Below are 18,269 nucleotides of genomic sequence, written 5' to 3'. Positions count from 1 at the left end.
CTGATAGAAATTAAAGGATGCTGGTATTAAAACATCTTTGATGAGATGCGAAGATGCGATACTTCCACAAATTGGCTTGTCGGATTTCCCTCTGGGGTTTCAAAACAGAAAAAAAAGCATTTGACTTTGAACGATGTCGCCCTTCTATAGTACACATTTTCAATAATTCACACTTACAGATCTGCATTTGCTACACTGAACATAAATAATTTAGTACCATCACTGTGGCAGTCACAGCACTTTCCAGCAACAGTTTATATGCTGAACGTAAAAGCCACAGAATATGTAGGGGAAAAAAAGGAAAACTTAAGTGTTAAAGCCATGTAGGAACATCTAGTTACTGACTGACTAATTAGTTGCTAGCAGGATAAGTTAATGTGTTTGCTGGGTTACTGGAGGTCAGTGCTATGGGAACATTGGATTTAATGACTAAGACACAACAAAAACAGCTTGAGGTGCTCCCAAATGCCTCAGAACCCATGTCAAGTCTAATGTGCTCTGCTATCTTACCGACATACTCACATCATACCAAGTCTGCAGAGGACACAGCAAATCCTGGTTTATATTAATTACTTTTTCATGATCAGGTCCAAAAAAAAGTTTCATTTAATTTCACTTGAGTCATACAACATTTTGCCTATATATATATATATATATATATTTATATGTGTGGAAAACATCTGACTGATATTATTTTAAAATGTATGTTTAGCTGTTTAGAAAAAAAAAAGAAGATTTTTTTATTTTTTTGGTTATCATTTTGAAAAAAACAACAACAATGGAACAAGTATGGATTATTGCTTTATCTTACACAATAGTGATACCATGGAAAATGTAATTTTTTTAAATTATATTAAATATTAATGTTTTCTATTGTATGACAGTCTTTATTTGTTGAAGCTTAGGCAAGAAAGGACCTTTACAACATCACCTCATGCAACATTTGGGCTAACTTCCCATTCCACTATAATCTTCAATAACACTTCAAGCTGTGTTTTTCTTTATACAATAGGTTTATAGCACCTAGTCAAACTGAATGCTCAGTCGGTGTGTCATTTGTACTGTTCATTTAAACACTGAGCTGAAAGTGAAATGACCTCCTTGCCTCCTCCACCACCACCACCTTATTCATTCTAGATGTCCTCATTGTAGTTGACAGATGAAGCAGTGTTAACAGGATGGTAACACAGTGGACTACAGTCACAGCTCATATTAACAGTGGGATTGACCTGCCCCCTGTCACTCAAACTGCAACTCTAACATCCATAATCACACCACATTCTATAATGTGACCGTCCTCTTCATACCAGAACATCTATTTAACACAGTAATAAGGCGACGTGTGTATAAAATATGTGTGAGTGTGTGTGTGTATATAAGGGTGAGAGATACAGCGAGAGAAGGAGTGAAATATCCAATTAGAGGACAGCCAATCACTGAATTAATGCAAGGGAAGGGATGACAGATTACTCCACTAGTGAGGAATAGTGAAAAAAATTGCAGAATTAAGGACTGGGGGGGTGGGGGGGGGGGGGTGTAGTTGGGTAAAAATGACAATGAGTAGTGGGAGAGGGTTAGAAATGGAACAAAGATGGAGGGAAAGGAGATGAAGACAGAGGAGTAAGGAATACAAAGGGATGAATCCCTCAATCACTTTACAAATCCCTTTAGAAATGAATAGAGGACCAAAAACCTATAATCCTAAAAGAAAAGCAACTAAACAAAAGATGACATATTCACAGGATTTGAGGAAAGGCAGAAAGGAAACAGAGATGTTGCAGGGATGAAAGAAAAGTAAAATAAAGGATCAGAAAAAAAACAAAACAGTGGGAGAATATAATGGATCTGAATCATTTTTACAGTACACAAAGATGCATGGGAATGTGTTTGTGCTAGTATTTGGCTAGCTTCCTTCTCTAATGAGAGTATAACGTGACAGAGACAAGCAAGGTACAGTGAGTCCCTAAAGCTGATTGTTTTTTTTAATGTCTCTGTCAAGGTGTTGCAGTGGTCCAACCTCAGATTAATTTATCTATAGTAATTTATAGTAATGTGTCGTGCCTTATCAGTCATTCCAAGTAATTATGTTTACATTCTTTCATTCAATTATGAAATAGCTTTGCATTAAAAAAAGCTTTGCTAGCAAGATTACAATTTTTTCTAACTCCTGAGAGAGATAAAGAATCACTGAGCCATGCGTCTGTTATGTGGCTTAAGTAATTATGTTTACTTTCTTCAATTCATTTTGCGATTGAGAGTGATGATCGCAGTGAAGCGTTAATGAAAAATAGAAGATAACTGAGTTCTTCAAAGCTCCTCAAAGTGTTCTCCTTCTGACCCCTTGTTGTCTTGTACTGGATTTAACACTGACCTGGAGAAGACAGGTAGGATTTGGAGGGGGTCTGTCTCCAGGCCTGGCATCACCTATCTGCAGGGGAGGGTTTCGAGGCTGTCTTAGAACAGCAGGAGACGAGCTGTATCGACCAGCTCTGTTCTCAGCCTCCTGTTGTGTGCCCTCTTCTCTTCTGTCTTTCTATCATGTTTCCTCTTTCTGTATTTCTCCCTCATTCTATCTATCACACTCTGAGTGTATGGGTCCCAGGGCCCAGACACAGCAAGTGGCCTTCTGCTATCGACCAACTCTGGCTGCTTTAATAGCGTTTGGTACCACTGGGAATCGGGAATGTGTGTGTGTGATTGTGTGTGTGTGTTTATATGAGTTACTCTAAACCACTGATCCAGCAAGCAGCAGTATTACATTTCAGAAATCCAGCATGTAACGGTGACCACAATATGACCTTTGAACTTGGCTGTCCATGTTAGGGCAACAGAAAGAAAACAAGAAGTTCAAGATGACATTTATCTATGAATACTGATCATCTTATGGGTAAAGGTGGATGATTGTTTCAGAATAAGATATTTGTGTAAGGACCAGTAGCAAATGAATGCCTGATACATTAGTCAAATTTGATATGTGGGTGCCTACATTTAAAAATAGATCATGTTAGAATCTTTTTTTTTTTGCATTGACCCTTTGAGGCAACAGTGTGATGAACAATTCTGCTAACAGTTTACACGGAAACCTTCAAGATTCAACTTTTTATGGAAACAACCTGTGAGAAAAAACCTGATGCGGCAAAAAATATTGTCGCTATATGTTATTTCCCTTTGAGATGAAGCAATTTGAACTTATCTCTTTCAGTCACTGCAGACATTTGAAAACAGTTTTGTATCTAACACTCTGCGCAGGGACTGGCAGTAAAAAATACGTTTTTCGGGGGGTATTTTTTACAATGGCTGTCTGAATCTGCATGAAAAATCACAATTACAGTGTAACTGATAGACTACTAACTCTACTGACTCTAAGGCACATGAAGGTATCGCAGTGAAATAAGAAAAATATCAGTGTCAGTCAAAATTACTATGGATTGATTAGTCAACAAACATCAAAAGGGGTTTTCATGGATCAGCAAAAGCCTCATTCTTTGAGTTTTTCATTCATTCTTACTTTTATTATGAACTCTTCAGCACTGTAGCAGTGTGTTTGTGTGTGCACAGAGTAAATATGTTGTGTTCATTAAGTTCTTTCTATATTTGTGTGCATGGTAATTCCCAAATGTTCTTCCTAAACAGTTAGTGGAGGTCAGCTCTCTAACTAGGCTAATAGACTAATTACTAGGAAGGCCACACACACACACGGGACCACTATTAGACAGAAAAACGCACTTGGTTGTGTTCTTTTTTTTTTGCTCAATATACGCTAATTGGCATGCAAATTAAAAATGCTAAATTAGTAACATGATGTTGGGCGATAATAGCAAGACATAAAGGAATCTAACATAATGGGAAGAAATGAAAATTAAGTATTCCTAATAATTCATTTGTTATTCTGTGATATCTTCTGTAAGCCCAATTACATGCACTGCAATCCAAAAGGGAGAAAACAAAATTCTCACAGTGCTGGTTAACAGATTTGCAAGAGTGGTAATTGGATGCCATGACAAAATAGGATCCTAAATGTCCTTATTCTGCTCACTTGTGTCTCTCCCTCGCATTCTCTCTCTCTGCAGATGGACTGACTGAGATCTCAGGAGAGGCGATGAGAGCTGCATTTGAAAGGGCACCTTCAGCTCAGTCTGTCTGATATTTAAACGTGTTATCACAATAATCTGGGCACTTAAAATGAGCATGCGTTTACACACACACACGCACATTTACACACACAAACACATCGCACTACACATTAGTAAATACTGGCAGTGTCATGGTGCCAGTGAGGTCTATAATCCTCTGGAAGCTGCAGACAATATGCAGGGGTAACCAGGCTATTGCTGCCAACAAAATGGCAGTGGCCTTCTGTGATTAAGGGTGACAGGAGATAAAGAGGAGGGAGGGAGAGAATGATAAGCATATCATCTGTACTTCAGAGCTTTTGCAATATTATTTCTAACAGTCACATTAATAATGGACAATGACTAGAGCTAGACTACAGTAAAAGATAGGAGATCCACCATGGGTTCTTCAACCAGTTGCCTGATCTGGCCTCAATGGTCTGATAATTACCTCTTGAACAGTACCTTGTGGAAATGTGAATGTTTGTGTTATATGGCACCAGGTCTGTGCATTTACTGTTTCTGTGATGATGAATTAACTTTCAGGATAGGGAGGACTGTTTTGAAATGTTCACCAAAAAAAAAGACATGGCATCCATCCATGATGATCGTGTTGAAATTATGTTCAGTCATCAGAGGACTTTAAACAGGCACTGTCAATGTCAGGGTAAAAAAACAACTACTAATGAGCTATTTATCCTAATGATGTTTGGCTCAACGTACACATAACTGATCATTCCCCACATATCAATTGCCAGACACTATTCAAGTATGAGATATAATGCAACTACATGTTTGTGGTTGTGTGTCTTTTTGTGTGTAAGGGGAAGGTGAATACCTAACACACACATTGAGTCATAGGTGTGTGTGTGTGCGCTTTCACATTTGTGTGAATGCTATCTTAGTAAGGTTTTGCCTGTGATAGAGGTGTTCAGTCTCTCTGTGTCTGTGTCCATTACCCAGAGTGCTGCTATTTCGCTCCACATTCCATGTCATCAAAGGCACTAAGAGAGATAGTGTGTGTGTGCGTGCGTGCGTGTGTGTGTGTGTGTGTGTGTGTGTGTGTGTGTGAATCTGTCTGTGCGCAGACATACAGACCAACACACACACACACACAAGTGGACTAAGACTACTCTCCACTCTCCCTATAATTCAACACGTTTATTCACTCCAGCTCTACCCTCACAGTCAGTTTCTATAAAAAGACACGGGCATAGCGTCCAACAGTCCATCTAGTCCTTTTCTCTCCTCCAGCCCAGGTGTAATGAAATCCTCTATGCCGCACCAAAGGTTATATTACCCCGTGACATAAGAAAATGATAAATGCCAGTGGTTATGATATTAAGCTAGCAGGGGGGCTTGTGATAGTGTGTGTGTGTGTGTGTGTGTGTGTGTGTGTGTATCTGTGTGTCTGACCTGGGTCTCAGACATGACATAGAGGTAGTGGTGATCAGAGGAGAAGGCCATGTCTCTGAGGATGGGTCCATTTTCCACTGCCTGCACCGTCTCATACTGCAAAGCACGAGAGGAGCCATCTACCCGGATCTGGAAAAAACATAAAAGCACATAAAGATTTAACATATTTAATATGCATAACACTTCCAGTCATAATAGAGCAGAGAACAGTGCTTCAGTTCAGCTACTCAACAGCAGCAGAGGAACATGTGGGGGTTAAGAATTGGTGAATGACAGTGACCTTCTGAGTTAAAAAGCACACTTGATTACCAATACTATTGCAAAAGTCATCAGGAGTACAAAGCAGCCGACAGTCTGACTTGTAATAATTTATTTATTCAAGTGAGTGTGTAAATGACAGGGTTAAAATATAATTCAGATATGAATAATAGCAAAGGAAAAACAGCAGCAGAGTGACAAAGAGGTTTGGTAATTGTGCCCTCCACAACGAGGGACTTGGCAATGGAACAAAGGTGGTGTCTAGGACATCAAAGTGTACAATTAGGAGCAAAGGTATCATTAAAAATGTACTTTTGAACATTATTTTTGGAGGAATTGCTCATCTACTGCATACTGCCTAAGGATTTTCCCATGCATCATGACTTTCTGTGTTGAATTTGTGAAGCTCATCTTTCTCTATCACAGTCTCAGCCATTCAAAAGTGATTACGGTAATTAGGCATCTGGGCAAGAGGTGTGGTCTGTGGGCCCCCAAGTGTGTTTACTCAGCATAAAGTGCATGGAATTGGCCCCACACACACTTGGTGGTGTGATGGAAGTGTTCTGGGTTGTGCCTGAACATCTGCTTACAGAATCGCACACACACACACACAGAGGGGTGTGTTCCAAATTATCCTTTCTAAATCTGGTCCTCTGGCTGTAATTTCGCCGTAACACACTCTGACACATACCTAACCAAGCAACTTTCAGTACTCAGTAGAATAAATGCTCGCACACACACACAGGCCTGTGTGGGCTTGTGGGCAGGTGTGAAGCAAGTCTTGTCAAAGTTGTGATGACTCTTGGTAGTTCTTTGCACTCTTCAGCACTAAAGGGTTCACAGGTAACAGGCACAGTCAGAAGATAATTGGACAGGAAGCAGATGGTCGAGCAGGCAGGTGAGTCACTTCATGATTAATTATAATATGCTGATGACAACATACTCTGTGTTCTCACTGTCAGCATATCATTAAAAATACCTTTCTACCGGCTTGCCTAAAGCTACAGTCTCTGCAGGTCAAAAAGCCTTAATTGCTCTGGGTAGGTAAATTATACCATTCAGTGTACTTATGCTATACTGACTGAAAACAAAAGGTCATATTTGAGTTTTTGATAAACATTATGCACATTTAAGTTAATGACTGAATTACTGAGTGACAGTTTAACCCACCTTCGCTTTATTGTGCATTATTACAGAATGAAACCCAATCCTGTGCTACAGTCCCATGAAACTTTTTGTTATCTTTGTTTAAACAAACTACTGTACAGCGAAGAGAGAAACATAAGTACACGGGGCACAATTAAAGTCCTGCTCTACTCCTGCTGCTCCTACTGATATCCAGTTTCACAACATGACATTTGAGGCACCATCTTTCACCCTGATTTCACCCTGCGCTCTCTCTCCTTTTTTTCTCTCTCATTCATTCTTCCTCTCTCGTTCTGCCTCCTGCTTTGCTTGTGTAGTGATCTTGGTCTCTAAGGACCATGAGTCCTGTGTATCAAAGCTTCACACACTTTCACTGGGAACCACTCTATACGCTTGGGTCAATTGCAAAGAAAAGAACAGAAGGTGAATAGGAGAGTGAGAAAGAATAGAGGGAAGGTAGGTAGAAAGAAACTTCTATGTGAGCCAGGGCCAGATTCAGCAGGTGGGGTTATCTAATCTGCCTGATAGGGTGAGTTAATTTGAGGCGCTGTGCATTTGCGCGCAGCACACAGCTTGTGTGTGTGTGTGTTCATGTATGCAAAGATGTGTGTGTATCAGCTTACCCCCACTGCATATTAGAGAAGTGTGAAGACAATTGCTGAGCAGAGTTAAAGGGCAGACAGTCTATGGCAGTTGCTGAATATAGAGTTTTATTGTGTTGGGACAGATCCATAGTCACCAGGGAGCAAAGGGGTTTCAAGAGGAAGCTCCTGTATATTATCCCTCAATCTGACCACCAACAAAACAAATGAGCCACCAGGGAGAGCACAGCATGTCCGCAAGCATGCGTCGCTGGCTGGTTTAGTCACACTGGGACTGAAGGGGGAACACACAGGGGAAAAAGTCTGACTTAAATCAGAGACCAGTGTACTTCTTTGTAACTAATTTTGTCATTTATTAGAACATATGAAGACACTTATAAGTAATTTTACCCTGTATCTTTATATCAACACAGCAGGGTCACCCTGAACTTGAGTATTTTATATCAATTTCACAGCAATTAACAATGAATTCCTTATGCTATAAAACTCTGTAAATAATCCAAAATACCCAAATCGAGTCTATAGTGCTCTAAAATGAAATGACAATTAACAGCTAGTGTATATTATGTATCTCTACGAATACACACACACACACACACACACACACTCTTTCTACAGACAAGCTGCCTACTCAGAGTAGACTGAACACAATCAATACTTTAATTCCCTTGACGCAAAGCCAAAGCTAATGATTATGATTTGTTATGAAACGACTAATCCTACTTTCATTGTCAGCAACAGTAATTATTAATATATCTTTAAGTAATTTTTTCATCAGCCTAAAATCATTAGGCAGCTACAGTGGTGGTAGCCAATATTATCTGATTCCTTTTCAACAGTAATAAAGTGGATTAGCTGCTCTATGCTAAATGGATTACAATGCTAATCTCTGCTATCACATTAGCACTACACAATAGAAATTCACTGCCAGACAGACTTCATTTTGCCTCCAAGTAGAAGGAAGGTGAGAAATGCATTGGGCCCACACATAAATGCACACATATTGTACAAAGAAGTGTGCTCACGCAAACACTCACATCATTTTGCTATCGCTCTCTCTTTCACATGCACATGCACACACACACACACACACACACACACACACACACACACACACACACACACACACACACACACACACACACACACACACACACACACACACACACACACACACACACACACACACACACACACACACACACACACACACAGGCTGCCTGGCTGGAGCTACTCATATGGTAATGAGGGATACTCTGGGGAGAGTGGGGAGAGTTACAGGCACTTTTGGCTCACAGAGCACACTTCCTCAGTCCTGCAAAATGTGTGCAGTAGACATTTCTTCGATGGCTTTGAGTGTTGCGATCCGTTTGAATATGTGTGATAAATGGGCTATATCACAGATCTAACATAGAAAATCCTAGACCTCCACTCTGGCCATAAACTGTATCCCCCTAGTGGACGTAGAAAATAAGTACACCATCGCTATCACTGAAGACTAACATAAAGGCAGTAGTTTTTTGCAATATTAAATACAACTTAGATGCACCTGTATTATCTCATGAAGACACACACTTTCAGAACAGATAAAAAATGTACATTTTACAGAGCTTTTAAGACTATCTGAGATTAGTGAGTATCAATTGTGTGCAACAGAATGTGAGGGTAGTGTTCATACATTAGAATACTAAATACTGTAGATAAATTAATAAAACTGTTTCAGTGTTAAAGTGCAAAGAAAAACAAATCCAAACCGTTGTGCAGATGGTATCTGCCTTGAATCTGTCAATGAAAAAATAATGTGCCCAAAGTGACTATCTCCCTCTCTCCATGGGGCTAACAGCTAGCAGAAGGTGTGATACAGACAGGGAAGCCAATCCGGTGTGAAAACCACAGGAGTACCCTCTCTCAGTTTCCAAATATTGGCACAGTACATCATAAAAGCACATGGAAACTACTGCACTTCCTCTGACTCTGCATGGAATCCAATATTGAAGCAGGATAAAATGCAACACAGTCTTATTATACATACAATGCTCAACAGAAATAAAATAAAGAGGACCTGAGCTTAAACTGTTTGTGTTATCTTGTACAGTTAAATGAATAGAAAGTATGCTGGGGAAAAAAGCAAAATATCAAAAAAAAGCTTACACTATCAACATTGACATTTTGTCAATGGCTGAGTTGAATGATACCTTACTCACCCAGGGTCAATAATGTTGTTGGCCCCTCTGGAACAATATTTTAGTGAAAACTGTTATACACATGAGGACTTCCTTTGATTTTAGATGATCTCTGTGACCTGGCCTGCCATTATGTGGAACCTACTTTACATCAAATGGTGAAATAGACTGCCCACATTTTAGGAGGAGTCTAGTCAATCCTCAGGAGAGGTATAAAATACTACTGTTGCAGGCTAAGTGCAGGGAATACACAGCAATAACAACCCCCTTTGGGCAACACCGCATTTGGGGAAAAGATCAAAGTACATACAATCACTGAATGAGAATAACTTCATTTGTATTTCTGAGTGAGGACAGTGAGGGAGACTGCAGAAATTTGTCCTTGGCTGCTATGCCATGGATTTGGGGTGACAAAAGGAAGGCTAGTCACACAGAGTTGCAGTCTGTTAAGCATGGCAGACACACTAACACGCCATGGCTGGAACACATACCATGACCAACATGCTGCGAGTGGAAGCCAGAGTAAGCTGCTGACTCAAGCATCACTATGGTCTGACATGGGCCATGCAACTACAGTAAGGTGAGTGGGCTGGAGCAGAATGTCATCCAAAGTCATACAACGTGCTGGGATACGGAAATTACCTCAACCATACTGTGTGAGGAATTCCACCAATCCTCTGAAACACGGATATGGGCAAACCCAAAGTCATTGCCAGCATTTCTACAGCCAAAAACAGATCATGAACTTTCTTCTGCCACCTTGATAAAAGGTATGTGAGCCTCATCACAAAAATAACTTTGAATAGAAAAAAGGGGGGTTTCATGAGAGTGATGCATTTTGTTGTGTTTTAACAGTTTCTTGCCGTTTATTTGTAGTGTTGGCTGTCACTGCTTCAGGTTGTGATAACTCTTGGGATGTGATTAAGATTGAGAAGTATTGTGGAACTGAAAACTGTTACTCAAAGGTATTACCCCAAACTCTTGCTGTAAATGTCTATTAGATCCAGCAGAATTACTTCCTTCTTTAACTTTAAACTATCTTATTAGTGTAGCTGTTGCATGACATCAGTTTTACAAACCAAAGGATTATAATAACAGACATTTTACGTGCATTCAATTTTATATGCATGTCTAATAAGTGGTTTAAATGATTGAGTTAAACTACAGATAAGGCCTATTGGATTCCTGATAAAACCACGTCAAATATTCCTATAAGCATTAAGAATGATAGCAAAAGCTAACAAACAAAACCCTAATTGTAAAAAACGTTTTGTGAATGTAACTTCTTCAACATTTCACCTATTTGAGAACTAGTAACATATTTGAGTGACATTTTTAAAAGCATGTCAGTCAGAGCAGGAGCAAAACTTGCCGTTGGGGTCTCTTGAGGTCTCTTCTTTAAGCCCTTAGATCCTTACCCTCTTCAAGATACCAATCAAAAAACGTTTTGGAATGATAAGAGCATAGCCCCATGCCAAATGCCACTGTAACCCAACCTGCCACACTTCGCTAAGGTTTCGACCCTCTTTGTCAAACCACAGCAGAGTGTTAGGTATTCAATAGGGCAAGGCAAGACATGCAATAAGAGCCTAGAAAGCGAGGCAAGCCAGACAGACAGAGACAACTGAGAGGAACATTCACTCTGAAAGAGGGAGGAAGAAAAGGAACAACGTATCGTCACTACATAATGGCAATGTGTCTCTACACGCATTCTCTTCATAGCGACAGCAATACAATGGTGGCTGTCTGATTGCCCAAATCTGTCCAGCTCACTGAAACATATGGCGGACAGAGAGAAAAGAGGTGTAAGAAGGGTGGAGAGAATAACAGAAGGAAAACGGGCTAGAAGGCGGACTGGATCCATTTCTCAGTGTCAATCAATGCCGGAACAAACTCTCCACTTCCACATTCAATGCTTCAATATTTAGCTCTAGGCAAGATGGACTGGTGCGAGACTAGTGGGGGAGTGTGGATGATTTGACATTAATCTGAGGGTATTAATGAGGATGTGGCACACTACAGTGTGAAGGCAGGCTGGTCGTATACCACCGCTTGAGCAAGGAATCACAAATTAGCTGTTATTCATCACCAAAAGGAGTTATTAGGGATAATCAAAGACAGACATGTTTTGAAGTTTATCTGAGAGGGAGCCTGACCAAAAAGGATGGCACTAAAGCAGTGTGGTACAGTACTGTAGGTGACACATGAATGATTAATGCCATGGTACTTCTACATCTGCAGTGTATATTGGCATAGTATTTTATGTTTTATGACAAGCTATAATGGAGACATCTTGCTGTCATCCAAAGGTACAACATCGACTTAATGCTTTACTGCTTTCCTTTACGGCGGTAAAATATTCATTCAGTTCATTAAAGACACTTTAAAAGTCCCCCCTTCCTTCCTTCCTTCCTTCCTTCCTCTCTTTCCTTCCGGCTCAACTTCTCTCTCCATAGGAGGATGAGTGGGCTAAAAAACCCCACAGAGTGGAACTGAACTCATTCTGTGCTTTAATTCACTGTTCTCTGTTTTATATTTGCGATTAGGCATATCTGCTACACAGCAGGATTTTAATTAATGGCTTTCCCCCATTGCCTGCACTGTGAGAGAAGGTGCTTTGTGGGCGCAAATCAGGGAAATGTCATTGTTAGCCGGGAAGTAACTACAGAGACTTGCGTTTGGCAGTGTCAAAACTGTGAAGAAATATGACCTCTACAATGGCCCTCCTGTTGAGTTGAGTTTTATTATGGTTAATCCTCTGCAGATGTTTTATTCCGGGTAGATTGTTTAGGAATGGGAGGTTAAATGAAACTCCTCACAGCTTGGTGCTATGAGATAAAAGTGGTGAAACTAAGACACGGGGGTTATTGGTGGCACCAAAAGCAAAGTAACTAAAGAAGAAGCAGAAAGTTAAAGAGACCGAGAGGAGACATAGGAAGAGACAAAAAATCATTCAAAGTTTTGTAAGTGAGCATATGTGCACTTATGTCTGTTTCTATTGGCGCCACTCCAGTATCCACCACCTCACATCTGGGATTTGACACTAGAGCAGACAAAGCTGCAGGGGAACCCCTGGCTCAGTGACTGACCGTTGTGGCATTAAAGGTGTGGTACCTGTTAGCCTGCAGGTTCATGTGGCCTACTAATCTAACCTTATCCCCCTGCTGAGAGATAGACAGAATAAAAGCAAGGAGAGAGGCAAAGAGAAGGACAAGAATGTTATTGTGAGGGATGATGGTGTTGGACGTGAAAGGGGACAAGTGTCTGGAGGCTTCCTAACTCATTTCTCCCTCCTCTCTCCCCCTCCTCCCTCAATCTCCCCCATGGCTTCAAGGGGTGAGTGACAGGTCTCCCTGCTATCATTGCCTTTACTGCTGAGCTGCCTTAGAGCACTGTGACCAGGCAGGGGGCTCACGGCTCAGCTTTTGTTACCCTTTTCCTTCTTGCTATTGCTTTTGCTCTTTTCTATCTCTATTGCTCTCTCTCTTTCGTTCTGTTTCAATCTTTAAGTCATGAGGTTGACTTTAACACCTGCAGGCTTATGGCCGGTTCAATCTTGAGAACATTCGTGACCTCTTGACTTCCAACAACTCACTTAGTTTCTCCCATCTTTTTTTCTTTTAAAACATTTTTGTTCCATTCATTAGCAGCCATGTTGTTTTGAGCTTACACATTTGTACCATTCTCTCTGTCAGATATGATCGGAAACAAGAAGCCTTTCCAATTTGATGGGTTGTTGTTTCATAAATATATATATTATGTGTGGTACCCGTTTATACCAGACAATACAGAAAAAAATGCTTTAACATTTCATTCTGTAATCTATGTGTATGTTTACAGGAAGATCTCCTCTATCAAGTCAATAAGGCAAAACATACAAATACATTAAATCTGCCCAGTGAAGAGCAAAAAAAGTCTGTTCATAAAATGCTTTGCTTCCTCTGGGTAATTGTCCCCTTCCTGTCCCATCTTCACTGCTCTATCTCTTATCCTTTTACCTTTAAGTCTTTTCTCTTTCTGTTTTTCATAGACTTGCTTTATTTCTTTGTCCATCGATTTTTCTAGTTTTGAGATTTTTTTCTTTGCAATATTCATCATTCCATCACTTTTATTCCTCGTCCTTTCTTTCCTCCTTCTTCTCCCATCCAATTCTTCTTTCACTGTCTCATTAGAGCTGCAGCAGGATGTTAGAGGCGACAGGTAGAGATCTCCTGACAGACCTCATTTAGTGCAGACAAATAACCGGCCTGGCTGAGAAAAACCTATACGTACATTTCTCTTTCAAACCAATTATTTTATGTACTGCTTTTCATTTTTTACCCAGTTATTCTGCAGTAGTAGGAGCTGCAGTTCCCACCATTGCTGCAGTAGCCACTGGCTGGGCCTCAAGGACCCCAACTGAGGCAACGGCATAATTTGAGAGCACATCACCACCTGTGTCTCTATTAGTGGTGCAACCCAGTGGCAGTGCTACAGAGTGGTGCACACCCCATTATATTTTGTGACCAGAGGCCACTGTGTGAAACCTTTGGGAGCCATTAATGAAGTCAACATGCTCCCCGGAGTAGTGAGGGCACCAAATCAGCCTATTGTGTCGAATCAAGACTTGGCCTTTCAGGCGACACAGCAGTGCACAAAGTCAGAGATTATGGATGCCATTCATTTGGAGGAGTGTGGCTGGCAAACTGCTTTAGCACATTGAATCCTATAAATACAGCCCACTGAGTATAATCACATTTAAATTATAATGCATGTGTGTATGTGTGTGTGTGTGTGTCTGTGTGTGTGTTACAGAGAGGGAAAGGTTGTGTGTGTTTCCCACACCTGTGAGAACTGTAGCACCCGGGAAGCTGGACATGGAGTTATGGTAGAGTAATAAGTGGCAAGCTTTGATGTTAGAGAAGCAGAGGAAAAGGAGAGGGAATATGGAAAGCTGAGGAAGATAAGGCAAAAAGAACCATCTATCTTCATTATTGTGTTTCTCCCAGGAACTTGAGCACATTTAAAGCTCTATTCATTGTGATTATTGCAGTATATGGATAGTATATGTAAGTAATAAGTATACCACTGACTTTAACTTAGATGTAAACAGGGTCTACTTTCTATCATACTGCTCCCTCATTTCCCTGCGTCCTTTTATACCAGCATATATACAAGCATAGAGAGCATATGTGTGTGGAGGCTTCTTTGGGAAGTTGGTTGAGTTTGGAGTTCACATCACATATGTAAGTAAACTGAATTGCACTTTGATCAGTGGACCGCATCCTGCTTCCTTAACTGTCAATCACCAATTTATCCAACCGTTGAGGACAATGAATAGAGAACCTATCATTACTTTGTCTTTAGCGCAAAAGAGACTATGAATCACTGACCCATGATAACCTAAGGTCTTGATTAATTGGACAGATAAAAATAGCACATTGGAAAAACCTTAGATCAGCCTTACATAGAACAGATATCTCTAGCCCTCTTTAGGAAACCCAGATGAGTCTGAGCTCTGTAGATAATGGTCTGGTGATGTACTTTGATCAACATTCACAGGATCATGTCACAGGCACCTCCATTGTGACCTATATCCACCTCTATGTAAGGATGAACAAGAACAGGGGTGCATTCTTATATTTTAACAGGGTAAATTCAATAGTTGTTTCTTGAATGGACCATACTATGCTCCTATAAATGTCAATCAGCAACCTATCTAACCAGAGTGGTGGAGAAGGGCCAGGTCCCCAAAGAGATATCTAGGTCTGATAATGACATACTGACAGGCTCAGATCAACTTTAGGCAAGGTGAAGGCATGACTTTCAGAACTCTTTTGTCCCTTTCTACCAGACTGTGCTTTTTTTTAGTTGTTATCTGTCTCTTTATTTCACTGCTTTTCAATCTGTCCTCTTCTATCTGGTCAATACTCATTTTCGGCTTGTTTACAACAGCAAACAAAGCGGTTCTTTGCCTTCAAGGGTGCGATTGGTTTCCTAGCAGATAAGCAAAAATACATAAATAGACAAAGAGATGCACAAACTTGCACTTGTGCTCACGCATTCAAAAAGAAAATTCCAAGAATGAGACAAACCCTGGACTTTGAACTGCTCAAAAACAAATGTGGAAAAGTGTTGTTAAAAGTAAGACATGAGGAAAAACGGTAATGTGTGTGTTTGTGTGTGTGTGTGTCTGCGTGTGTGTATCCAGGTGTGTGAATAATAGATGGGGAGCTGAGAGCCAGACGCTGTCTGATAGCAGACATCACCCCGGATCCCGTTACCACACACTGCCATCAGAATAACTCTGGAGACTCAAGCACACATATACACACCTAGAGCATTCAGACACAAGCACCAGGCTATATATGCACACACACAAACAATAACAAAACTAGTGACCTTTCTGTACTCTCTTTCTGTGTGTATTCTCAAAATAACACTATCTCTATCCTGTGTTTTTGCTCAGGTGTAATCAAAGAGTTGAGTAATATGATCTTACAGTGGAAAATAGTACACATTTTACCAGCAATTTTACTGAAAGTATTGGTATGGTATTGTGCCACCCTCAGTGACATACTAGACTCTCACACACACACACACACACGCACACGCACACGCACACGCACACGCACACGCACACGCACACACACACACACACATACACACACACACACACTTATTAAATCTATGGATCACTGACTAAAGCTGAAGATCACACACACTCATGAATTCATGAATTACCAATAGCCTTACCTTTCGGACTTGTGCAGATTTATTTCTGTGTGTGTGTGTGTGTGTGCGGGCACGCACGCACGCACGCACGCACGCACGCACGCACGTATGCTGACTGGTATGCGGAGGCATTCATTGCCTACCCTTCAGTTTTATGTTGTAGTGATTTATGAGGTTCCTACCAAAGTTTCTAATTAAATAGGGAAGCACCTCACAACCAATTCCTCAGAGATAAGCAGGTGTGAATTTCTGCTTCCTCCTTATTGTCTGTGCAAGTGTGTATGTGTGCACATAATATATGTGTTTGTGTGTGTATGTGCCTATAACATGTGTGTATTCCCTTGTTTTCAGCCCCAAGGGTGACTCCTTTTTCTTTCTCATCTCTCCTCTTTGCCTTTATTCCTTTATTAAACAGACTGGCACACTCCCTCTATTATACCTGTTTTCCCACTGAAGTGAAAAATTGCATTGCCAGCATAGCAGGGGACAGCAGGAGGGATAAAAAGAGAGGCAAAGAGTGAAAAAAAAGAAAAAAACAAGGACAGTGAGGAAGATAGGGAGAGCGAGGAATAAGACTGCACTAACCCCTCAAGGCATGTGTTGATTCACCAACTGCTATAATAATGGAAATCATTGGAGGAAAGACGGTGAGACTAAGAAAGACAGCTAAAGGTTTTATGGAACATAAGTAGCCTAAAATGTTTATCCATATCTCTGAGTCTTACAGTATTGTGTGCAAAAAAACCTATATGGGACACAAAAGTAATGATTTGGTGATGATTTGCAAATGCCACTAGTAGAATGTCCCCATACAGAGCCTGCCTGCAGACACTCAAAACCATGTGCATATTGCAGTGCAACCATTGGATCCATGCGTACATAGGCATGAGTGGAACAGACTTTTAAAACAAGGTTGGGTTTCTGAAGAATAAATGTTTTTCTCTTCTCTGGCATCCCCTCCAGCTGGTGGCACTGACCACTTAGCTTGACCTTCCCTAAAAAATTGGCCCTGATTTTCTGAATAATATACATGATGAATAAGAGGATATTTGTCATAAGAGAGCACACAAAAACCACCAGGGTGAGAAAGCAGAACAATTTGTACCTGTAAGATTGAGTCTAGTTCCCTTAAGTCACTTCTATTTTCTTTTTTCCTCTCCTTGTTGTCTACTCACTTCAAACATCCACCAGAGGCAAACACATTAATCACAACACAAGTTAATTTCTACGTCTGCCTGCATGTGGTGCAATACCTCACCCCGAATTATGTCTGACACACTGGAATTGTATCATTAGGCTATGGCCCTTCTTAAACTACAGAAACAGTGTTTTTTGGGGCTTGCCAAAAGAAAAATAACTTTGTTGCAATAGTCTGATATGACATAAACTAAATATTGCATTTTTTATATTGTTTCTTCAATAAAGAAGTTAAGAAACAAGACTCCTGACCTGGTAATGAACTCATTCAGTAAGACCTCGCTCTCTGTATTACTTTCAAACACAGTCCTTAATACCAGTGAAAACATCACAAGTATAAGCCTCCACTGACTCCGCAGGAGGTTCTTCTAAAATTAGCGCTTCTTTATCATGGGAACACATTAGAGTTTCACGCCCATGCATTATGCCGTAGCACAAAAGCAATGTATTGTGATAATGATAATGGAGGCTTCACAGTGGGTGTCAAATAACCTCACCCCATAAATAAATGAGCGTGTTGTTTCAGGATGGTTGGTTAGCTAATCACAAAGAAGAGGGAACAAATAAAAAGGAGCATGTAGGCATGGGCGACTAAAAGTGATACCTATACAGGAACAATTGTATGTGTGAGCATGTATATG

The 18,269-nt window shown here is 40.5% G+C and overlaps 1 protein-coding gene across 1 annotated transcript in view; it reads right to left on the bottom strand.

The window, feature by feature from the left end:
* The window catches only part of plxna4 (plexin A4), a 197,816-nt gene that overhangs the window by 82,499 nt on the left and 97,048 nt on the right, over positions 1–18,269 (bottom strand). Inside the window, 1 exon segment of the mRNA XM_062443560.1 lies at positions 5,529–5,657. Coding sequence (XP_062299544.1) covers positions 5,529–5,657 — 129 coding nt within the window.

The sequence above is a fragment of the Scomber scombrus genome, chromosome 22 (genome assembly GCF_963691925.1).
Source record: "Scomber scombrus chromosome 22, fScoSco1.1, whole genome shotgun sequence".
Classification (NCBI taxonomy): domain Eukaryota; kingdom Metazoa; phylum Chordata; class Actinopteri; order Scombriformes; family Scombridae; genus Scomber; species Scomber scombrus.
Note: the sequence above shows the minus strand (reverse complement) of the source record. Positions and strands in the feature narration are given on the sequence as shown.